Genomic DNA, 22,766 nt, shown 5'->3' with positions numbered 1-22,766 from the left:
TATATGCTATGTACTTTGATTACATAATATATGTTACATTTATCATTGTTTGAAATGTGTTGGTATGTTTAAAGGTAATTTAAATCGTCAATGGATCGCGGTTGGATGTATGGTAGACGTGATACATTGGAATTTTTTAATGGGGTTCAAGAGTTTTGCAAGAGTGCTTCACAGTATCAGCTTAGAACGGGTGTCAATTACCTTTATTGTCCTTGTGTCAATTGTAATAATGTCATAAGGGTCAATAGTGTGGATACCATCATGGCTCATGTACAATGTCATGGGTTTAGGCCTCAATATCATGTTTGGGTTTGGCATGGTGAGAAGGGAGCGTATAGGGAGAATGTTGTTGGCAATGAGACGCATGTTGAAAGTGCCGAGATTCATGTTGAAGAAGAAAATGGGAGTGATGATGGTGGTGAAGGGGATGACACCGAGGATGGTGGTGGTGATGATCACTTGGATGAGATGATGCGTGATGTTGAAGGTGAATTTGGTGACCGACCTGATGTATTTGAGTCATTATCAGAGGCTGCCAAAAAGCCTTTGTATCCCGGGTCCAAAAAATACACAAAACTCTCAGCCGTGCTTACACTATTTAACATTAAGTCTAAGCATAACTGGAGTGACACTAGTTTCACTTCTTTGTTGACTGCGTTATGTGATATGTTGCCAGCTGGGAATGAACTTCCTAATTCCTATTATTATGCAAAGAAACTAATGTGTCCATTTGGTTTGGAGTATAAAAAGATACATGCATGTCCTAATGACTGTGTTCTGTATCGAAATGAATATGAAGAGTTGGAGGAGTGTCCACGTTGCGGTAAGTCGTGTTACAAGCGATCAAGCTGCAATGCTGGTAGTAAAGGACCTCCTGCCAAGGTGTTGTGGTATCTTCCTATTATTCCAAGGTTAAAGCGTCTATTTTCAATTCCAAAAGACGCCAAGAACCTGAGATGGCATGCTGAGGGAAGAAAGAAAAATGGTTTGTTGAAGCATCCTGCTGACTCTCCACAATGGAAGAACATCGATATGAAGTTTAGGGCATTTGGTGGTGAAGTAATAAATTTAAGGCTTGGGTTGTGCACAGACGGTATGAATCCATTTGGCACTCTTAGTACTAAACACAGCACATGGTCGGTACTTTTAGTGATTTACAACTTGCCTCCGTGGTTGTGTATGAAACGGAAATATATAATGCTTTCACTTTTGATAACGGGGCCAAGGCAACCTGGAAACGACATTGATGTTTACCTTGAGCCCCTTATTGATGATTTGAGAAAGATGTGGGACGAAGGTGTTACCGTTTATGATGCCCATAAGAACGAGATGTTTCTTTTGCGTGCTGCCCTTATGTGGACCATCAATGATTTTCCTGCATATGGCAATCTGTCCGGGTACAAGAACAAAGGGCATAAAGCATGTCCCATTTGTATTGATGACACACCGAACGTGTACCTTGACCACTATGGCAAAGATGTGTACGTGAGGACCCAAAGATTTCTTAGGCGCGATCATCCGTATCGTAAGCAGAAAAAGGCCTTCGATGGGAAAGTTGAGGAGGGGGTTGCGCCTAGGCCATTGAGTGGAAAGGAGGTTTATGAGAGAGTGAAGGGTATTCCATGTGTTTTTGGTAAAACAACGAAACCAATTGACCCACACGCTCTCTTTAAAAAGGAATCAATCTTTTGGAAGCTTGAGTACTAGAAAGAACATGATGTTAGACATTGTCTCGATGTGATGCATATAGAGAAGAATGTTTGTGATGCAATTCTAGGGACAATTATGAACATTCCTGGAAAAACGAAGGATGGCAAGAATGCGCGGTTAGATTTGCAAGAGTGGGGTGTTCGTCCGGAGTTGTGGGTTCAAGCTAAGGTAGGGATGGCGAAGGTTAAGGAAAAGGGAAACAAATATGGTTGTCAAAACCGTAAGGGGAAGCGCAAGGACAAGGCCACGGGTATCGCAAAGAAGAAAGGTGATGGAAAAGGAAAAAACCAAAAGGTGTATTTACCTCCAGCTTGCTACACATTATCAAAGGAAGAAAAACGGAGGTTTTGTGCTTGTTTGTATGACATTAAGCTTCCTTCTGGGTTCTCGTCAAACATGAAAAGGTTTGTTTCCTTAAATGGAGAATTGAAGTTGACAAGTATGAAATCCCATGATTGTCACATGATGATGCAAGTTTTCCTACCGATTGCACTTCGTGGAATTTTACCAAAGCACGTGAGAGAAGTTATAACAAGCCTTTGTGGGTTTTTCAATACTATCTGCAGCAAAGTTCTTGATCCCTTTACACTTGATGCTCTCCAGGCGACTGTTGTGGTAACTTTGTGCAAATTTGAGATGTTTTTCCCACCTTCACTTTTTGACATAATGGTGCATTTGATTCTGCATTTGGTTCGTGAGATTAAGTTGTGCGGTCCAGTATTTATGAGGTGGTGCTTTCCTTTTGAACGACACATGGGTACACTGCAAGATAAAGTAAGAAATCCAGCCCATCCGGAAGGCAGTATGATACAAGGAATTGTGTCCGAGGAGATTGGGAATTTCGTGGCAGAGTATGTTGCCGTTGCCGAACCTATTGGGCTTCCTACATCCCGACATGAAGGGAGACTTGATGGTCATGGCACAATCGGGTCAAAAAGGATCTGGGCTGCTCGAGATCAAATCATGCAAGCTCACTTATTTGTGCTTCATCATATTGCGGAGGTTCACCCATATTTAGAAGAGCACATGGATAGTTTGCGTGTTGAATATCCATCAAAAGGGGAAAGAGCACTAATGCAGTTGCATAATAAGATGTTTGTGAAGTGGTTCCATGATCGTGTGATGCGTCAATTGGATGAGACTGTGTCTGATACAATAAAGTGGCTAGCTTATGGTCCGAAGGAAGATGTTCATTCATTTGAGGGATATGATATAAATGGGTACACATTTTGGACTGAAAGTCGGGATCAGAAATCCTCATCGACTCAAAATAGTGGTGTCACTCTTGTGGCTTCATCAAGAGAGTTTGCCAGTGCGAAGGATACATCACCAGTTGACGCACTATTATCATACTATGGACGAATTCAGGAAATATGGGAACTAGATTATCGTGACTTCAAGGTTGGTATATTCAAGTGTAAATGGGTCGATAATAATAGGCGCAACGTAAGAAATGATGACTTCACTCTTGTAGATCTTGGCCACTTGCGGGATAGTCTTGAACCATTCATCCTTGCATCTCAAGCTAAGCAAGTGTTCTATGTAACTGACCCGTCCGATCCAAGATGGTCCATCGTCCTGTCTGGCAAAAGGAGAATTTTAGGGGTTGGAGAGGTTGAGGACGAGGAAGAATATGATGCATTTGATGATTCTCCCCCTTTCACTGCTCCTACACTTGATGTAGCAACTGATGTAGATGATGCTGCTACTTATATTCGATCTGACCACAATGAGGGAATACACGAATGAGGTACTTTTATTAATGCATGTTTTATTTACTAAATATCTTATGCTCCAAAAAGTTTGTTTTTATTTCGGGAAGTGTTTTATTTTTTTGTATTTTCAACGTATAAGCATGTAATATTCACTAAATATATGAATTGTTTAGAGGATTATATGTGAATTTGTTATGAAACCAAAGAAGTTGGGTAAGTGTTTGTCTTTCATCGTGCCTCAAAATTGATTGCCATTACTGATGACTAACAACATGCTTTGCTTGTTTACTGTAGGTGTGCACATATCATGGATCCTGATGAGAACCTTCATTCTGATGAGGATATAGATGATGATTCTGGGGACGAGTTGTATGATGTTAATAAGGAGACGGATATGGGGGAACCGGAAGACCAAGCTTATGACCAGTTCCAACATAAGCTTGATGAATTTGAGCGTATAGCTGAAACTGCCCCACCTATTAATGATAATGTGGTTACCGAAGTTTGTTTGTTAAGTGTAAATATATCACTCTTAGTTTGTTTGTTAAGTATAGATGTTGACGCATAACAATTGATTTATATGATATTTGCTTTAATATACATGTAGTCTACATTGGAGCCTTATGGTGATTTTTGTGTTTCCAATAACACAATCTACTACTTTGACTCGACTCGTATATGGCCACCAAGGAAGTTGCTAGTGAATAACCTATTGAATAGGTACATACCGCTTCCTATATATTGTTTTGTATCATCACTTAAGTGATTGAGTGACTATGTTCCTAAATCGTTTGTTTTTTATTTTTTTGAAGTGTTATGAAGAAGTTGAATTGTCGTTCGGTTGCGGGTCCCACGTGGAAATATGCGAAGGTAAAGCCTCGATATATTGATTTTTTAAAAAAAATTGCCTTGAGTTTTGGCTATGCATGACTATTTTAACATTGTGTCATTTTAGTGTGCGCAACAAGACAACGACGTTGACTGTGCCCTCTACGTGATGAGGTTTATGAATGACGTAGTCAATAGGTGCACTGAAGCCCAACACATTGAGGAGGTACTTGTTTTTACTTTTTTCCGGTTCGATTTCGGGTAAAAGTCGTTCTAAAACTAAGTATAATGCTAATTTGCTATGATTTCAAACATTAGACACCTAAGATTAGTTATAATTGACATGTTATGATAAAGAAATTGCTCATTAGATAAGAAATGTAGAAATCGGGCAACGTAGTAGTGAAATAGGCGATTTCGGGTAAAAGCCGTCCTAAAACTTAGTAGAATGCTAATTTGCAATGATTTCAAACATTAGACACCTAAGACTAGTTATAATTGACATGTTATGATAAAGAAACTGCTCATTAGGTAAGAAATGAAGAAATTAGGAAAGTGAGCACCCGAGGCAACTACAGCACCCGAGGCAACAGCCTCGGGTTATGCTTGGCAGCTGCAAGCAGCCAGCCACCAAACTGCAACAGCTGCCAGGCAACCGCAACAGCAGCCTAGGCAGCTGCTTAGGCACCAGCAGCAGCAGCCTAGGCAGCTGCACAAGCAGCCGCAGCAGCCACCTGGCAGCTGCAGCAGCAGCCTAGGAGCTGCACAGGCAGCTGCAGCAGCCACCAGGTAGCTTCACAGGCAGCTGCAGCAGCCACCAGGCAGCTGCAGCAGCCACCAGGCAGCTGCCAAGGCAGCTACTGCAGCAGCCCAGGCAGCATCCGTTCATGAAACCAAGCCGTTCATGCAACTTTGTGTAATTTTTGCGTACTTGCATTGTTAGTGTATTATGGACAATATTTGTGAAAAAAAATTCCAAACGGAAAAAAATATAAAAAATGGGCAAGTAGAAGTGGAAAAGGCGATTTTGGGTAAATGTCGTCCTAAAACTGAGTAAAATGATCTTTTGCTATGATTTAAAACATTATACACCTAATACTAGATGTAATTGACATGTTATGATAGATAAATAGCTCATTAGATAAGAAATGTAGAAAACGGGCAAAGTAGTAGTGAAATAGGCGATTTCGGGTAAAAGCCGTCCTAAAACTTAGAATAATGCTAATTTGCTATGATTTCAAACATTAGACACCAAAGACTAGTTGTAATTGACATGTTATGATAGATAAATAGCTCATTAGATAAGAAATGTAGAAAACGGGCAAAGTAGTAGTGAAATAGGCGATTTCGGGTAAAAGCCGTCCTAAAACTTAGAATAATGCTAATTTGCTATGATTTCAAACATTAGACACCAAAGACTAGTTGTAATTGACATGTTATGATAGATAAATAGCTCATTAGATAAGAAATGTCGAAAACGGGCAAAGTAGTAGTGAAATAGGCGATTTCGAGTAAAAGCCGTCCTAAAACTTAGAATAATGCTAATTTGCTATGATTTCAAACATTAGACACCAAATATTAGTTGTAATTGACATATTATGATAGATAAATAGCTCATTAGATAAGAAATGTAGAAACCGGGCAAAGTAGTAGTGAAATAGGCGATTTTGGGTAAAAGCCGTCCTAAAACTTAGTTGAGTGCTAAATCGGGCAAGTTAGAATGATGTTTGAAATATTTAACATATATACATTATTATTTTGAATTATTAGTTTGAATTTTATGTAATATATATGAATGATGTTTAATGTTTGGTATTGTTTTGTTTTCAAAGGTTTGTAAAAGGGAAGGCCCTTTGACAAAGGAAGAGGTTGATGAAATTCGCGACATGTGGGCTTTTTTTGTGACATTTGATGGCATCTAGGTAGAATATATAATATATATGTGTTAGTTAGATAATGACTTGGATTGAGTTTTATTTATTTATTTTTTTTTTATGAACAATATTAATATTTAGTTGTTACCGTATCTTTTTTATTTTTATATATAGTACGTAAATCCATATGTACATTATATTACTTATTTGTAATTAGTACTATACATTATTTATGAGTTTTATATATGTTATTATTATAATGCATTTTATTGTTATTGAATTATTATTATTCCAAAATTTGTAATATTTTTAATTAATTATTATTTATTAATATTAATTAATATAATATTATTAATTAATAATAATATTACTAATAATAATAATTTTTAAAAAACTGGAATAATGTGCTTCTCAAAACAGGTCACTAATAATATTATTATTATTAATTATTATATATATTAAAATAAAAATAAAAAAAAAATTACAAATGGGAAGCGGTTTTGGCGCCAAACCGCTTGCCATTCTCCCCAAATGGGAAGCGGTTCTGAACCGCTTGCCATTTGCTTGGCAATTGGCAAGCCCCCTAAACCCATGCGGTTCAGAACCGCTTCCCATTTGGGGGTTTGAACCGCTTCCCATAATGTTTTTTCTACTAGGGGTGGAAGTCCCAAGGAGGGTACCATTCATTAATAGTAGTGAGTTAAGGGGCACAACTTAGAACCTTTAAAAAGCATGAGTACACCTTAGAAACTCGAATACTTTAGGGGTATAGCTTAGAAAAACTCTATTTGATTTTTAGTCATTCAACATGTATTGCATCATTTGCATGTATAGGGCGGGTGACATTTTTATACATTTTGGGTAACTTTTATTCATTTTAAAGATTACTTTTATTCACTTTACGGCAGCTTCACAATGGATATGCAATATTTATTATATACTCGATTTTTTAAAAAAGTTGCAATTAATCAAAAACAATTAAAAAAAAAAGAGTAGTAATTATTCTAAAACGTACTTTCTAATAATTATTGTCCAACATTCCGACAAATTAAACAATAATGCACCCAACTTTTCAACAATTCCACACACTTCACTTACTCCTTTAGTGCCTTACCCAATCCAAAACAAATCCAAGCTTTTTCTTAAAAAAAAAGAACCTCCATCACTCAAAACTCATCATATTCATATTTCTCATATATTTCTCATCTGATCCATCACAATGGCATCCGAATCAGACTTACCAGAGCTAGGACTCTCACAAGGAGGTCCAACATGGAACCATCTCACAGGGTCCAACAACTGGGAAGGTCTTCTAGACCCACTCAACGACGATCTCCGTCGTCTGATCCTTCGTTGTGGCGACTTCTGTCAGGTTACCTACGACTCCTTCATCAACGACCCTAACTCCGCCTACTGCGGTGCCAGTCGCTACGCTAAGTCAGACCTCTTACAGAAGACCTGTTTTCCTGGTGGTGCTGATAAATTTCAGGTTGTTGGGTTTTTGTATGCCACTGCACGTGTTGGTGTGCCTGAGGCGTTTCTGCTGAGGTCGAGATCACGTGAGAAGTGGGATAGGGAGTCCAATTGGATTGGATACGTCGTCGTATCGAATGATGAGGTGAGTAAGGAGAGTGGAAGGAGGGAGATTTATGTGGCTTGGAGAGGGACTATTAGAGATTATGAGTGGGTTGATGTTCTTGGTGCTAAACTTCAGTCTGCTAAACCTTTGCTAAGTGATCAAGATGATGATGGTGTTCCTGCTGGTATGAGTTTTTTAATTGTGCTACTTTAATTTCCTGTTTTTAAAAGTTTGTTTTAATTTAATTACTTTGCACTCCCTTCGTTTTTAAATATTTGCTCCATTTCTATTGGACACGCATGCCGATATTAATCTTTGGTTACTAATATCTTTAATGATCAATAAATATAAATTCTAACAATTGAAAATTAATAATCTATTCATTGAGATGGTTCCAACAATTACCCACAATACTATATTTTTTTTCTTATGTACTCTCTCCATTTTTAAATACTTTCATTTATCCATGCGCGGAGTTTTAGGAGAAATTAAATAAAGTAATAAAATATGAAGGTAGTGGGATAGTTGAGAAAATAAAAAATTGTAAAAAACAAAATTAGTGGAAGAATAGGAGGAGAAAAAGTATTATGTTGGGTCCACTAAGTGTGAGTAATGAATTAAATATTGTAAATGCTTTATAAAAAAGGAAATGGAGCAAGTATTTAAAACCGGCCGAAAAAGGAAAGTGGAGCAAGTATTTAAAAACGGAGGGAGTATAAATCACAAACATTGGTCAAAATAAGATAAATGAATAGTGCAAAAAATAGAAATGAAGCAAGTATTTGAAAATGAAGGAAGTATTTGTTTAAGTTATTGTTTCTTATTTGCGATCTTGGAATAGTTAAAAAACATTGGCTAAAATAAAAAATAAGAAAACAATACATATAAGATGATAAGAGCTACATATAAAAATTTACACAAAGTCTTATATGTGGCTGGCCACATTGTGTGGCAGGAGTTACTTCGTGTACTAGGGGTTACTTGCTCAGTGTTAAAAGGGTTACTTTGTCAGTGTTACAAGGTTACTTTGTCAGTGTTATAGAGGTTACTCAGTCAGTATTATAGGGGTTACTTTATCAGTGTTACATGGTTTACTTTGTTCTTTTATAAGTGGCCACACACGATGTGGCAAGCCACATACAAGACGGGCTGACACTTAAATAGGATTGTGGCTTTAGCTAAATTAAGTGACACTTTTTAAAATTGAACTAGTGAGTAGCCCGGACGTTACCCCGGGTTGCTACTGTTGTAGACGTGCAATCAATAAATTTTTTAAAAGGCTTTTTAAAATTGTAATTATCATTGTCAAACTAAAATTGATTTTTTATTGTATATTTTATTTTAATTGAATCTTGTGGTTTGCACTTACATAATTTTTTTTACATATTGATAACATACTTGATAATTGGCTTAGATGGTGAAATGGTTATTCTTGTTATAAGAGCTTGAGAGTTCGATCACATCGACGTTCTTAAAAACACCTTTTAATATATAGTATAGATACCATATGATGTAATGACACGTCATTTTCAAAATATAACTTTTATTATTTTGATAAACTTCAAATTATAACTTTAATTGTAGGTGATTCTAGGATTCTTTCAAAAAAAAAAAAGGTGATTCTAGGATAATCTTCTAATTGTTTTTGGGACTTCGAGAGATAATTTAAATACACACGTTTTTGTAAAGGGGTCAACATAAAGTAGATAATTGTATTTGGAGTTTTCAATTCGTACTCGAGTTTTCAATTCGTACTCCAAATAAGTAGTACTCCGTATTTTGTTATAAGCCTTTTGGACTCAAACTAAGCCCTATTTGTCACCATATATTTTTACTATTTCTGTGATAATAATTTTTTTTAACAACACCCACTCATAATTAAATTTACTCATTTTTTAACTGTATTTACTTTTTTTTTTCTTTTTTTTTTTCTTGCACTCACTCATTTTGTAACACTTTTTTCTTTTTTTGACCCATCATCTTGTAACATTGTCTACCCCTTAGCTTACTTCTTGTACAAACAATAAATGTTACTCTGTAGAAATTTAAAATCTTATAGTTGTGCACTTGTACATGCTTTAATTATTACATTTGTAACATTATTGTTTTATGGAATTGCAGAAGATTTACCATCCAAATTAGTGGATTCAACAGAACCAACAAAAAACGAGGGGACTGGTATATATATTATCTCTAGTAGATCATTCTTTGATAAAACAGAGTTTAATTGTCTTAGTTCTCTTCTATTTCCAACTTTATTCTTTGAGTAACTATCATAATAACTTATGATTTCAATATAGGAAAAATTGCTCCCATTAATCTGAACTTTGCCCCATCCGCCGAAATTAATCCCAACTTTCGTTTATTATCTATTGCACCGAACTTTGGGGGATATTAATTTCTATTGCACCCAAAAGACTTGCAACCGGTTAATCAGGTAAACATTGTTGACTTGTGATTAATTGCACACGTGTCGCATCATGATAGGCTTAAAAAAAAAAACAAATTAAAAAAAAAACCCACGCACAGCCACCTCCACCACCACCACCACCCTCAATCGCCGTTCACCCTAACCCCGACCCTTAGTTTCACCGGAAAACGGTCGAACAACCCCCGACTTCCACTAAAAACCACCGGCCTTCCTCCACCACCCATCCCAGACCCCGGAAACAACCTTAGCATAGTTGTTTTCTTGGCTAATTGACGGGGAAAGGGGGTGCCGTTTTCGTGGGAAGGGGGTGAAATTGAGGGTGGGGGAAGGGAAAGGGATGAATTTCGAGGGTGAGGGAGGGATGGGCGCCGTTTTCCGGCAACGGGGGAGGGGTTTTCGGGGGTGGGGAAGGAAATGGGTGAATTTCGAGGGAAGGGGGAGTGCTGGGCGGCGGATCTGGGGTTTTAAGGGTGGTGTTCGATGCAAGGGATGGGTTTTTGGGGGTGGGGGAGGGGTTTTCGGGGGTGGGGGAAGGGGTGGGGTGGCTGGGCGGCGGTTTTCGATGGCGGGGGGAGGGGTTTTCGGGGATGGGGCCGAAATTCCGGCGGGGTGGGGGTGGGGGTGGGGTGTGGTGTTTTCCGGGAAAGGGTAGGGGGCTGGGTTTGGTAGGTTTTTTTTTAATTTTTGTTTTTCTTTTTTTTTTCTTTTTTTTTGGACCTATCACGTGTTGACACGTGTCTAGGTAACCTGCTACATCAGGTTGGCTGACCTGTTGGGTGCAACGAAAATTAATACCCCCAAAGTTCGGTGCAATAGATAATAAACAAAAGTTGGGATTAATTTCGGCGGATGGGGCAAAGTTCAAAGCAATTTTTCCTTTCAATATATCATTAAATCATGACATACACTATCGTGGTTTTAAATGACTTCAACTACAAAATGTTAACACCTTTACCATCCTATTGGCAGGAACAATTTTTCCTTCATGGATCTTGTCATGTTGTCAACCAACTTTTAAGAAAAATCCAGGTATAATATTAACTTAATAGCGTTGAAATTTCACATAATTTTACAATATAGTGTACTAGTGTAGTCTATAATAAAAATAAGATCAAAAGATGATGATTAATATATAAGTGAAATATGCTACCAAAATAAGCTTGGTCTAGTAGAAAAGGAGAGCACCTTCCAACCATGAGGTTGGAGGTTCAATCCTCACTAGTGACAATTTGGAGGTGGAGTTCCCTTATTTTCCCCATCCTTTCAAATTGTCTAACCCGCTAACGTGGGTCAGGTTAATTATTAGAAATTCCAGCTTGATAGGACCCTTCATCTTTACCTACCAAATAACCCAAATGTCTACAATAACTCATATGAGTATATGACAATGCTTTTGTTTTTACTCCTTTGTCCCTTTTCCTTTCGTTCCTTTTTGCTTGTTTCATTGAAATTCATGATTTGTGGAGAGAGAAACTTTGATTATGAAAAATCTTTAATAAATAACAGAATATAAGATACAACATTTATTACAATGTTCTTAATTTATAAATGTTTTTCAAACGTACCATTAATGCACATAAAAATGTTAGTCACATTGTTAAAGAATATTAGATTATTTGATTTGATTATTTTGTTTCTATCTTATATTTTATTAGACAATGCTGATAACAAAGACGATGATGAAGACGATCAACCAAAAATCATGGAAGGTTGGCTCACAATATACACATCCGAGGATCCAAAATCTCCCTTTACAAAACTAAGTGCAAGGACACAACTTTTGACTAAGCTTAAACAACTTATTGATCAATACAAAGACGAAGACATTAGCATTACATTCGCCGGCCATAGTTTAGGTGCAACACTATCAGTCGTAAGTGCTTTCGATGTTGTTGAGAATCTAACCAAGGAGATCCCGGTTTCGGCTATTGTGTTCGGATGTCCAAAAGTCGGTAACAAGGCCTTCAAGAAAAGATTTGATTCATACACTAATCTTAAGGTCCTTCATGTTAGAAATGTGATCGATTTGATCCCTCTTTATCCTTTTAAACTTTTGGGGTACGTAAATATAGGTATCGACCTAGAGATTGATACGAGGAAATCGAGTTTTCTTAAAGACTCGAAAAATCCTAGTGATTGGCATAACTTGCAAGCTATATTACATGTTGTGAATGGTTGGCAAGGGGTTAAGGAAGAGTTTAAGCTCGTAATTAAGCGAAGTATTGCATTAGTGAATAAATCATGTGATTTTCTTAAGGAGGAATGTTTAGTGCCTCCATCTTGGTGGGTTGAAAAGAACAAAGGCATGATATTGAATGAGGATGGAGATTGGGTTTTGGATAGTCCAGAGGAAGTTCCTGCTCCAGAATTTGATTAAGTACATTATTTTTGCTTGATGATTACTTACTTTTTAGAATTGAATAGTGTACAATTTTTTTTTTTTGGTATTTGGATGGTTGTATAACATTTATTTTATTTGGTTCTTTCTTTTGTTGTAACTAGATTTATTTGTATGCAATTGTATTTTAAAATTTTTTTTGCGACTGTACCAACTACCTTAATAGAGTAGTTAAAATTAAAAGCAAATTAGATATCTCAAATGAATACCATGATCTCACCTCTTGACTTTAGATCGATTCCAACTAGATCATATATCTAAGTGTTAAGTACTAATCTCCTCTAAGTCAAGAAGTGAGATCATGGTATCCATATAAAGGCAACTGCCTTGCTCTTGATTTATTTGAACTTATTGGGACGTTTGTTAGCACCGTACTATTTTTTTTTTTTTTTTGAAGGATACTTAATTTCTATTTTGATCTATTTGAAAATGATATTAGGCCTCAATCGCAAACCTTTAATTCTTGCATTGTAGATGCGTTTTTGGTTTAAGTTATTGCGGTGCTCTGATGTTACTTCATCTAGATAGAATTTATAATTGAGATTAAGTTTTATATACTTCTTACATTATTGTATTATTACATCGTAGAGGCTCGATACACTTTTTTTGGTTAGTAGATAAAGGAAGAGAAAAAAAAAAGGTAAAAAAAAAACTAAATTATCCATGTGATTCAAACACAACTCTATAAAATCAAGTTTTAGAAGTAATTTTTTTTTTTTTTTTTTTTTTTTTTTTTTTTTTTTTTTTTTTTTTTTTTACAATCAAATAAGCAAAACATGAGAGATGCAAACTAGCTACCCTTCCTTGCTGCAACGGCAAGGTTATCGGCCTCTGCTACTTTACATCTCTTTACTTTCTTAATTGAAAAACAGGTAAAAATCCTAGTGTAAGACTTGAGTTGTTCCACCACTTGCTTTACCTCCCTTTTCGCGTTGCTTCCGTCTTCATAAGCTCTTACGAGCTCCAAGGAGTCAGTGAGAATGGTGATGCTTTTTCCAGCGAGATTAGGATTCTTAACAGCTTTGAGTGTTGCAATAGCTTCTGCTTGTGTTGGGGATATTAGAAGTAATGTTATGTTGGATATTTATTATGTGAACAAAGATATACTTACAAAATGGAAGAAGTATAATTAATCTATCCCTTTAGACTATTATCAATAACCAAAGCCTAGTCTTCTCACTAGCTTCACACCAAGCACAGCCGTAGCGGCGGAGCCACGTTGGTGCATACTGGTACGCGTGCATCTCCAACCAAAAAAAAAATGTAGTTCAATAATACTCATCCCTACACAACTGTACTTGCTAAAAATTGGAATACATAGCTCACAAATCCATATATAGGTAACACTGTTACCGTGTTACGGCTTCATTGAGTTCCTTCAGTCTTACAAAGTTTGAAGTTAAATCAATGCCGCCAACTACCTTGTATCCTTGTAATAAATACTAACGTCCATTAAACGGTTTTTTTTTAATAAAAGTATTTCAATTTTCAATAGTGATAAAATAATTTAGGAAACAAAATAAGCTGCGAATTGCGGCCAGGCCACACCAAGCAGGGGTGCTTATGAGCATGAATAGAATGATCGATTGCACAAAACTCTAAGTGAAATTGATATTAAAGGGCCTTAATATTTGAAATTTACTTATACAAAGTTGTCAATTTAGAGTGAATAGAGAGAATAGAGAGTTGTGTCTCTTGTATTAGCATATACACACATATATATATACAACCTAAGTGATTAGGGTGGAACATAACACCGACCCATTAGCTATACATAATATATAGTCCAACACCCCCCTCAAGTTGGAGCATGCAAATCACAAATGCCCAACTTGCCAAGTAAATACATGAATTGTTGCTTGTTCAAAGCCTTTGTGAAAATATCTGCAAGTTGATCCGTCGTTTTCACATACGACGGACTAATAATACCATCCTGAATCGCATCACGGAGATAATAACAATCAACCTCAATGTGCTTAGTACGCTCATGGAAGACCGGATTCCGTGCAATATACAATGCCGATTGACTATCACAAAATAAACTCATTACGCGGGGATGCGCGACACCCAAACTCAGAAGTAGAGCCTTCAACCACTTCAACTCCTCAGTGGTTTTAGACATTGAACGAAATTCGGCCTCAGCAGAAGACTTAGCCACAGTGTCCTGCTTCTTAGTCTTCCAAGATATAGGGGAAACACCAAGAAACACCAACCAACCAGAAATAGAACGTCTCGTGAGAGGAAAACTAGCCCAATCCGAGTCACACCAACCAGTTAGATGAAGATCACAATCAGAGCTCAAAAGGATTCCCTGACCCGGACATCCCTTCAAGTAACGCACCGTACGAAGTACAGCCTCCCAATGATCCTGACGGGGTTGTTGCATAAATTGAGACAGAATATGAACCGCATAGGCCCAATCAGGTCTTGTGAAAGATAAATAAATCAAGCGACCCACAAGACAACGATACATTTCAGGATCAGAGAAGAAAGAGGACTCTGATTTAGCAAGAGTATGATTCTGCTCAATAGGAGTACCTGCAGGACGTGCTCCTAGCAAACCAGTCTCTGCAATAATATCAAGAGTATATTTCCGTTGACATAAAAATATGCCCTCCGGACTACGTGCAACCTCAATACCAAGAAAGTATTTCAACACACCCAAATCTTTCATATGAAAACATTCACTCAAATAAGATTTGAATGAAGAAATTGCAGAAGAATCATTCCCAAAAATAATTAAATCATCAACATACACCAGAACACTAAGTTGAATAGCCCCAGATTGCAGAGTAAAAAGAGAGTAATCAGAGTACGATTGAATAAAACCGTACCTTTTCAGAGAAGTGGCCAACATAGAGAACCAACAACGAGGTGCTTGCCGTAACCCATATAAGGACTTGAGAAGACGACAAACCAACCCAGACTGAGAACCATGAAAACCAGGTGGAAGCTTCATATAAACCTCCTCATCAAGGTCACCATGTAGAAAGGCATTATGAACATCCATTTGGTGCAATTCCCAATTTTTCGCAGAGGCCACCGCAAGAAAAGCACGAACAGTAACCATTTTTGCCACAGGAGCAAAAGTCTCGTTATAATCGATACCCTCAACCTGATGATTACCAAATATAACGAGACGAGCCTTCAACCTTTCAATAGTGCCATCGGAATTAAGCTTGACCTTGTACACTCAACGACACCCCAATGCTTTCTTTCCCGGAGGTAACTCTTCCATCACCCGTGTTCCATTTTTCTCTAGATCAGTAATCTCCTTTTCCATGGCCTCCCTCCAACCTTCATGCTTCATAGCCTCATTAAAGTTATGAGGCTCAACCATCGAATCCACAGCTGCAATAAACACACGATGGCGCACAGAAAATTTATTACAATTCACAAAATGTGCTAAAGGATAAGGAGTACTTGAGGAGCTTGGAGTAGACGGTGAACATGGAGGGATAAATGAACTGTCAAGGGAAATAGTATGTGCGACGTAGTCTTGATGCCAGCCCGGAGCTTGCCTAGGCCTTTGACCACGGCCTAGGTCCACTGTAGTAGAAGTAGAGGAACTCGGAGCAGCCACATGAGGAGCCGAGGCGCTGCTGTCTGAGTGTGGTGCTGCTGTCTCTGTAGGAGCAGGCTCGGCGGAGGGGGAGGCAGCAGCAGCCGCAGGTGGCCTGCGGTGGGGGCTGCTGTCCCTGGCAGAAACCGCAGGTGGCCTGCGGTGTGGGTTGTCCCCATGGGCAGCCGTGTGGTCAGCAGCATGAGCAGGGGTGGGGGGTTGATTTTCGGGTACTAACGACCCCTCACCCACTTCCAAAATATACTCCAAGTCATCCAAAAAATCATTATCAACCCCAACATTTTCGTGAGATTCTTCGTTGATATTGTCATGATTAGAAACCGACTCATCCTTTTTATCAAACGGAAATTCATTCTCAAAAAATTTAACATCACGGGAGACAAATATTTCACCGGTATCTAAATCATACAACTTCCAACCCTTCCTGCCATTAGGATAGCCTACAAACACACACTTTCTACTCCGTGGAGCAAATTTATCACCCTTTGCTTTTTGGTTATGAGCAAAGCAAAGACACCCAAAAACACGCAACTCATCAAAATTAGGTTCTTTGCCAAATAGAAGTTCATATGGAGTTTTGTTGGCTAATAAAGTAGAGGGAGTGCGATTAATTAAATAAACCGCTCCTAGAACACATTCACCCCAAAGATCAATCGGCAAATTGCCTTGAAACATAAGTGCACGACTCACATTTAAAATATGTTGATATTTACGCTCTACCCGCCCATTTTGTTGAGGGGTGCCAACATAAGAGGTTTGAAATAAAATGCCATTGTCAATAAAATACGGAAGCATGTGTTTGAATTCGGTTCCATTATCACTCCGTACATATTTAACATTAACATCAAATTGACATTTTACCATAGCAAAGAAGGAACAAAAAGAAGAATAAACTTTGGTTTTATCATTCAATAAATAAACCCAAACACCTCTCGAAAAATCATCAACAATAGTTAAGAAATAATGAGCACCACAAGTAGAAGGTGTCTTATATGACCCCCATAAATCACAGTGAATCATCTCAAAAATTCGGCTAGCTCTACTATCACTATTAAGAAAGCTATCTCTGGATTGTTTAGCTTGAGGACAAACATCACATGCTTTATTCAAAAATTTGTTACTAGAACTAGAACTAACAACAGGGACTAACTTGACAATCTTATCCGACGGATGCCCCATACGACGATGCCATAACTCGAATGTCGAAACCGCCGAACTTGACACCGCACATACTTTAGGAAGTCGCCGGAAGTAGTAGAGTCCATCTATCCGTTCACCGCCTCCAATCAGGCTCCCCGAGAGTTGGTCCTGTATAGCACATAGAAGAGTTTGTAAATTGTACATAACATGTAGAATCATCAATCATTTTAGAGACGGAAATTAAATTGCAATTTAATTTGGGAACGTATAACACGTTTTCAAGAATTATTCCATCATCTAAAACCACTCGACCCTCCTTTGTTGCTATGGCTTGACTACCATCCGGAAGACCGACAGGGCAAGGAGAGATGAATTTGACATCCAGTAAACAAGATTCGGCACCAGTGTAACATGATGAGAAGCGCCGGTGTCGATGATCCAAGACTATGAAGGATACTCACCCGTCATCGTATCTTGTTGACGATTATTAGCCATGGTTAGAAGAAGACGAACATGTTCCGGTTGAAGCTCTGCCAATGCCGAGAGAGTGTCCAGCGAGGGCAGAGGAGCAGCAGCACTAAGAGCACCCACGGCATTAGCCTTAGCCGTGGGTTTGGAAGGAACAGCAGTAGCAGAGGAGTGAGCAGCAGAGGGAGCGTTGGCAGCGGCTCTGCTGGGCGTAGACCCCTGCTGACCAGAAGAGACAGCCCCCCCTTTCTTGCCATACTTCTCAACCCACCAATCGGGATACCCATGGAGCATGAAACACCCTGCATTCTCGTGTCCCGCACGTTTACAGTGAGTACAATAAAGCTTTGTCTTGTCAACACGAGGAGCAGCCTGGTAAGGACGACGATCATGAGGCAGAGCAAATACATGGGCCTCTGTTTTATCAGAGGAGGCGCGCTCCCTAGTAATATTTCGAGAACGTTCCTCCTGTAGAAAAGCTTGATATGCACGTTCAAGACTCGTAGGGGGCTGTTGTGAAAGAAGATTCGTACGGGCCAATGCATATTTGTCATCATCAATTCCAATCAAGAATTGATGCAATTTTTCCTCTTCCCGATCCGATTCATATTTCGCAGCAACATCACAAGTGCAATTTCCGCAAGTACACCCATGTGGTGGTTTGAGACGAAGGAGATCGTCAAAGTATCCCATCAAAGTAGTATAATAATCCTCCACCGTCATAGATTTCGATTGTTTGCAGTTAGCAATCGTAGTCCGCAATTGTTGAAGACGAAGACCACTAGCCTCACAAAATCGCTTCTCCAAATAGTCCCAAAGTTTCTTTGCCTCCTCAAAGTAAGGGATTGAAGCCGCAAGTTTGGGATCAATAGAACGTAAAATCCAAGAAACAAGCATAGAGTTTACAGTATCCCAGTCAAGGAGTTTCTTCTTTTCTGGTGGTTTGTTAATCGTGCCATCAAGGAACCCATACTTTCGTCGAGATTTCAGAGACAAAGTAATCGCCCTAGACCACGCGAGGTAGTTGTCGGACTTCAAAACCACGTGGGTAATGAGGTTACCAGGCTGGTCACCGGCGCCAAGGTAGAAAAGGGAAGATGGATCAATTTTGCCGTCCTCCATAGTAGTCGATCAAGCAAGCAGTGATAGAAAAATTTCAGAGTTTAGAAATTAGAGAGTAGAGATTAGAGATGATTAGAGATTAGAGAAAAAAAAATTTAGAGAAAAATTTAGGGTTTAGGGTTTAGATTGATTTTAGCTCCGATACCATGTCAATTTAGAGTGAATAGAGAGAATAGAGAGTTGTGTCTCTTGTATTAGCATATACACACACATATATATATACAACCTAAGTGATTAGGGTGGAACATAACATCGGCCCATTAGCTATACATAATATATAGTCCAACAAAAGTAAAGAGAAAACTTGTTAATCAATAATCTATTCTTCAATTTTATCATAAAATGTATAATTTAGTAAAATATTTTTCCTTAAAGAAACGATATTAGGGCCTAAATTAACAAAATTACATCGAGCCATTTTCAGTGCTAAGTTTTGTAGCTCTGCCTCTGACACCAAGGTCACCAACATAGTGATAAAAGAGTTAAGATACATACAGGTGTATGTCTTTACTCTGACTCATCTTGTAGATACATACAGGTGTACGTCTTTACTCTGACTCATCTTGTAGGATAATAAAAAAGACGAGATGGCAAAATTGATTAACAAAGTTTGTGAATCATAAAGATGGGCAAAGACGTGCCATTTTATCTATTGGACGTATCTTACGTATTTATAACAGGGGGAGTCATGGCTTTTAATGGGACTCCAACCCATTTAACTGCTCTAATTTCCAACAACAAAAACAAAATCCTCCTCTCTCTCACACACACACATTTTTTCACTGAAAGCGCCTCCAACACTTGTATCCCCCATTCAAGCAGCTTATGTGGTAAGTTAGTTTCTTTTTGTAATCATCATGTATATCATGGGTTTTTTTTTTTAATTAAATGTTAGTGCAGTAAGTTTAGGCTTTATTGGTTCTAATTATTAAGACTATGAAAGCTTATAATTAGACTATGTTGTTAGAAAAGAAAAGTATGATTGTCAAAAATTAAATAAGAATAATGAGCCTTACTGATAATTGAATCAAATATGCATTTTCTTTCTAAAATTATGTGAGATTTTGAGCTATGTTTGATGATTGAATCAATTTTGTTATTGCTAATGTATTGCGGAACCCTTTAATGTTATTGCTATTAATTACACCTCATTTATTGTTCCTATCTAAACAAACCGTATCTATTCAAAAAAATAAAATAAAATAAAAAAAAAATCGGTGTTGTACTCCCCTCTACCCCTAATTAGATTTCTAATTCTCTCAATTATAAGAGGAATAATGTTGCCTCAAAAAAAAAAAAAAAAAAAAAAAAAAAAAAAAAAAAAAGGAATAATGTTAGAAATCTATATATATACTTAGTATTTAAAAACTCTAACCGGAAAATACACATGTCTCCATTCTATTATACTTTTCTAACTTCTTTTACACTAGATGTGCCACATGTCTTCTTATATATTTTTTAAAAAAATTTTATTACACTATCTTAATTTTTTCATTAAACTTACATTTTCATCTCTCTCATACACGCTTCAATTCATATTCATCTCCCCTATTCAATTCAACATTTTCCTTTTCTCTCTTTAATTTTAGTCCCTTCACCTTCTTTTTTTAAAGCCTCATTTTGAATTAGAGCCCTAAAAATCTAATTTCTTTAATTATATTTTAGATTACACATTACATCCCATAATGATTTATTGGTATTTCTTTGATCATTACCTTTCAATACAACTTTCTATAAACAACCCGTACATTGCACGGGTTAGAAGGCTAGTAGAGATCTAATAAAGGGACGAAGTCACGGAGACAATACTGCATTGAATTGAATGAATTTGTGAGGTGGTGTATTAAACTTAGTTTTCATAAATATTTCCGTAATTTTAGGTGTAGTAGGCTGAATACCTTGGTATTAACGTGCTACGTTACTTTCATCATAAATTCATAATGGATATTTAATCATCAACTGTAAAAAAAAAATAAAAAAAAAATGCATGTAATTAATTATCAGGGTTGTGGAAAGCTAGAACCTATAGGATGAAGCCAATTGTAATTCTGATTTTGTTTGAGTTCCTCCTAGATTCCTGTATGGTTATATGCTGTAATTTACTGCTCTGTTAATTCCGCTGCATACTTGCATTGTTGCATTATTGCCTTAATATGTTAGTCTCAGAACCTGTATGGTGTGAAAACCTGACGATGTGTAAAGGAAGTCTTTTATTCTTTGTGGTATACGAATATGTGTGGACTATTGTAGCAATATTGACAATGAACATGTTACACACTCACTCCTAAGTTCTTATCACGATGTATTACACTTTCGCTAGGGCTTTTTGGTTCTCCTAGTCACCGGAATATAAAGTGCACCACCATTCTGATGATGCCCTGAAAGACTGATGCATTTGGTTTTCTAGCCTTGAATTTATAAATCATGACACCAAAGCTAAGTTACCTGGACTTTAATTTCAAGCCATAGTAAACGGCATTTTGACGGCAGAATTTTTAAACAACGAGCCATAGCTGTATATCAAAACGCATTAGCGATGGAAACACCTTGCTAGTAGTCATTTCCACCCCAATAATACATAATGTTAAGACAACAATTGTTAATTCTGATAACTTCAACCCAACATATCCTGTTTCTGTATTATTTTCATCATTATATCAGTTCTACAGGTGTAATGATAGAAGATAGCAATACAATGACAACAACGAAAAGAAGTAGATTACTGAAGGTAACAATTTCTTTGGTATACCAGCGTTGATACCTGTGTATTCTTATAGGTTAACTAGCAATTTCTTGCTCTTTACAGTTTAACACAAGTATGTGCTTCCCTGTTTTTTGCAGGAAAACAGATTTGGTTTCAACTTTGCACGCGGAAATTCAAATGGTGATGTGAGGTTGGAAGACTATGGCCCTGTTGATCCGAGCCCAAGTCAGGCTACTATAGATCATGGACCTATCGAGCATGGCTCTCCTTCACATCCTTACATTCCAAAGCCAAAGCCTTCGCCACCGGCTCCTATTCCCTCTGGTCCATGATGGATCGCCATAACCTTTGAAAGTCGTCAGCTTAATTAGCTGTATTCTTTTTCTCCCACGGATGCTGAATGTACATCTCCTTCAAGTGTAACATCTACTAGTATTTCAAAATTTATATGAAAATATTTTCTGTAATATCACTATGGTTCCCCTGTTTAGTTCTTGTATTAATTTCGCTAAGAGAGTTAAGTTTTCCCGTTGTAGTCTCGAGTCAGCTAGAAAAAACACTATGGATGGTAGATCAGGTTATCTAATATGCTTATGATCAAAACTATTTACATGACTCATTAATCATTCATAGGCATCTTCCATAGTAAGTCCTAACAATGTACAAGTACAGACTATGTAGTACCTAGTAGATCAGGCGTAATGATAGACGATAGCCATACAATCTGTATCAAAGTATTTTGAAATAGACAAAAAAAAAAAATTACTCACTTCGTCTCATAATATAGTTCCTGTTTTCAAAAAGACTTGTGTGGACCTGGTCCACAATAATATTATTGTGGATCCGATGTCTATACACACGCAATTGACATTATATTGAACATAATGACCATTATTTTTAACATGGTAACCTTATTTTTAACACAGTAACCTTTATTAAAACTACTACAACGTTTAATAATATTGTGAACTTGAAATACAACGCTATTACCCTAATTTTAACATAGTGGCCTTTATTATTCATATTGATCAGTATATAAAATATTTCATTACAAAAATAACCACTTAGGCCTATATATTACCAAAATGATTTTTATTTCAACATAGTGACTTTTTTTAATTATAGTGACCCCTTTTTTTTTATTAATAAAACAAACATACTTTCTCTAATGTTAGTGGTCCACAATAAATTAGTGTGAACCAGGTCCATTTAAG

At 37.3% G+C, this 22,766-nt stretch overlaps 1 protein-coding gene and 1 long non-coding RNA gene across 4 annotated transcripts; both read left to right on the top strand.

Annotated features, from left to right (window-relative positions):
• Window positions 1-7,236: 7,236 nt before the first annotated feature.
• On the top strand, window positions 7,237-12,767 carry LOC145558565 (phospholipase A1-IIdelta-like). 2 transcript variants are annotated; one of them, XM_081619843.1, is made up of 4 exons: window positions 7,238-7,890; window positions 9,828-9,884; window positions 11,107-11,166; window positions 11,793-12,767. In XM_081619843.1, exons 1-4 carry the CDS (start codon window positions 7,347-7,349, stop codon window positions 12,512-12,514), a joined length of 1,383 nt encoding a protein of 460 aa, XP_081475969.1. In that variant the 5' UTR covers window positions 7,238-7,346; the 3' UTR covers window positions 12,515-12,767. The 2 variants fall into 2 exon arrangements, with proteins under 2 accessions (XP_081475970.1, XP_081475969.1); XM_081619844.1 differs by lacking the exon at window positions 11,107-11,166 and having other exon boundaries at window positions 7,237-7,890.
• Window positions 12,768-19,566: 6,799 nt separating this feature from the next.
• Window positions 19,567-22,306, top strand: LOC145559867 (uncharacterized). 2 transcript variants are annotated; one of them, XR_014093010.1, is made up of 3 exons: window positions 19,567-19,678; window positions 21,518-21,576; window positions 21,690-22,306. It is a non-coding gene; the product is annotated as an uncharacterized LOC145559867 (long non-coding RNA). The 2 variants fall into 2 exon arrangements; XR_014093009.1 differs by having other exon boundaries at window positions 19,588-19,678; window positions 21,510-21,576.
• Window positions 22,307-22,766: the final 460 nt, after the last annotated feature.

Source organism: Chenopodium album, chromosome 9 (genome assembly GCF_948465745.1).
Source record: "Chenopodium album chromosome 9, dcCheAlbu1.1, whole genome shotgun sequence".
NCBI lineage: Eukaryota > Viridiplantae > Streptophyta > Magnoliopsida > Caryophyllales > Amaranthaceae > Chenopodium > Chenopodium album.
This window is presented reverse-complemented; position numbering and strand designations above follow the sequence as displayed.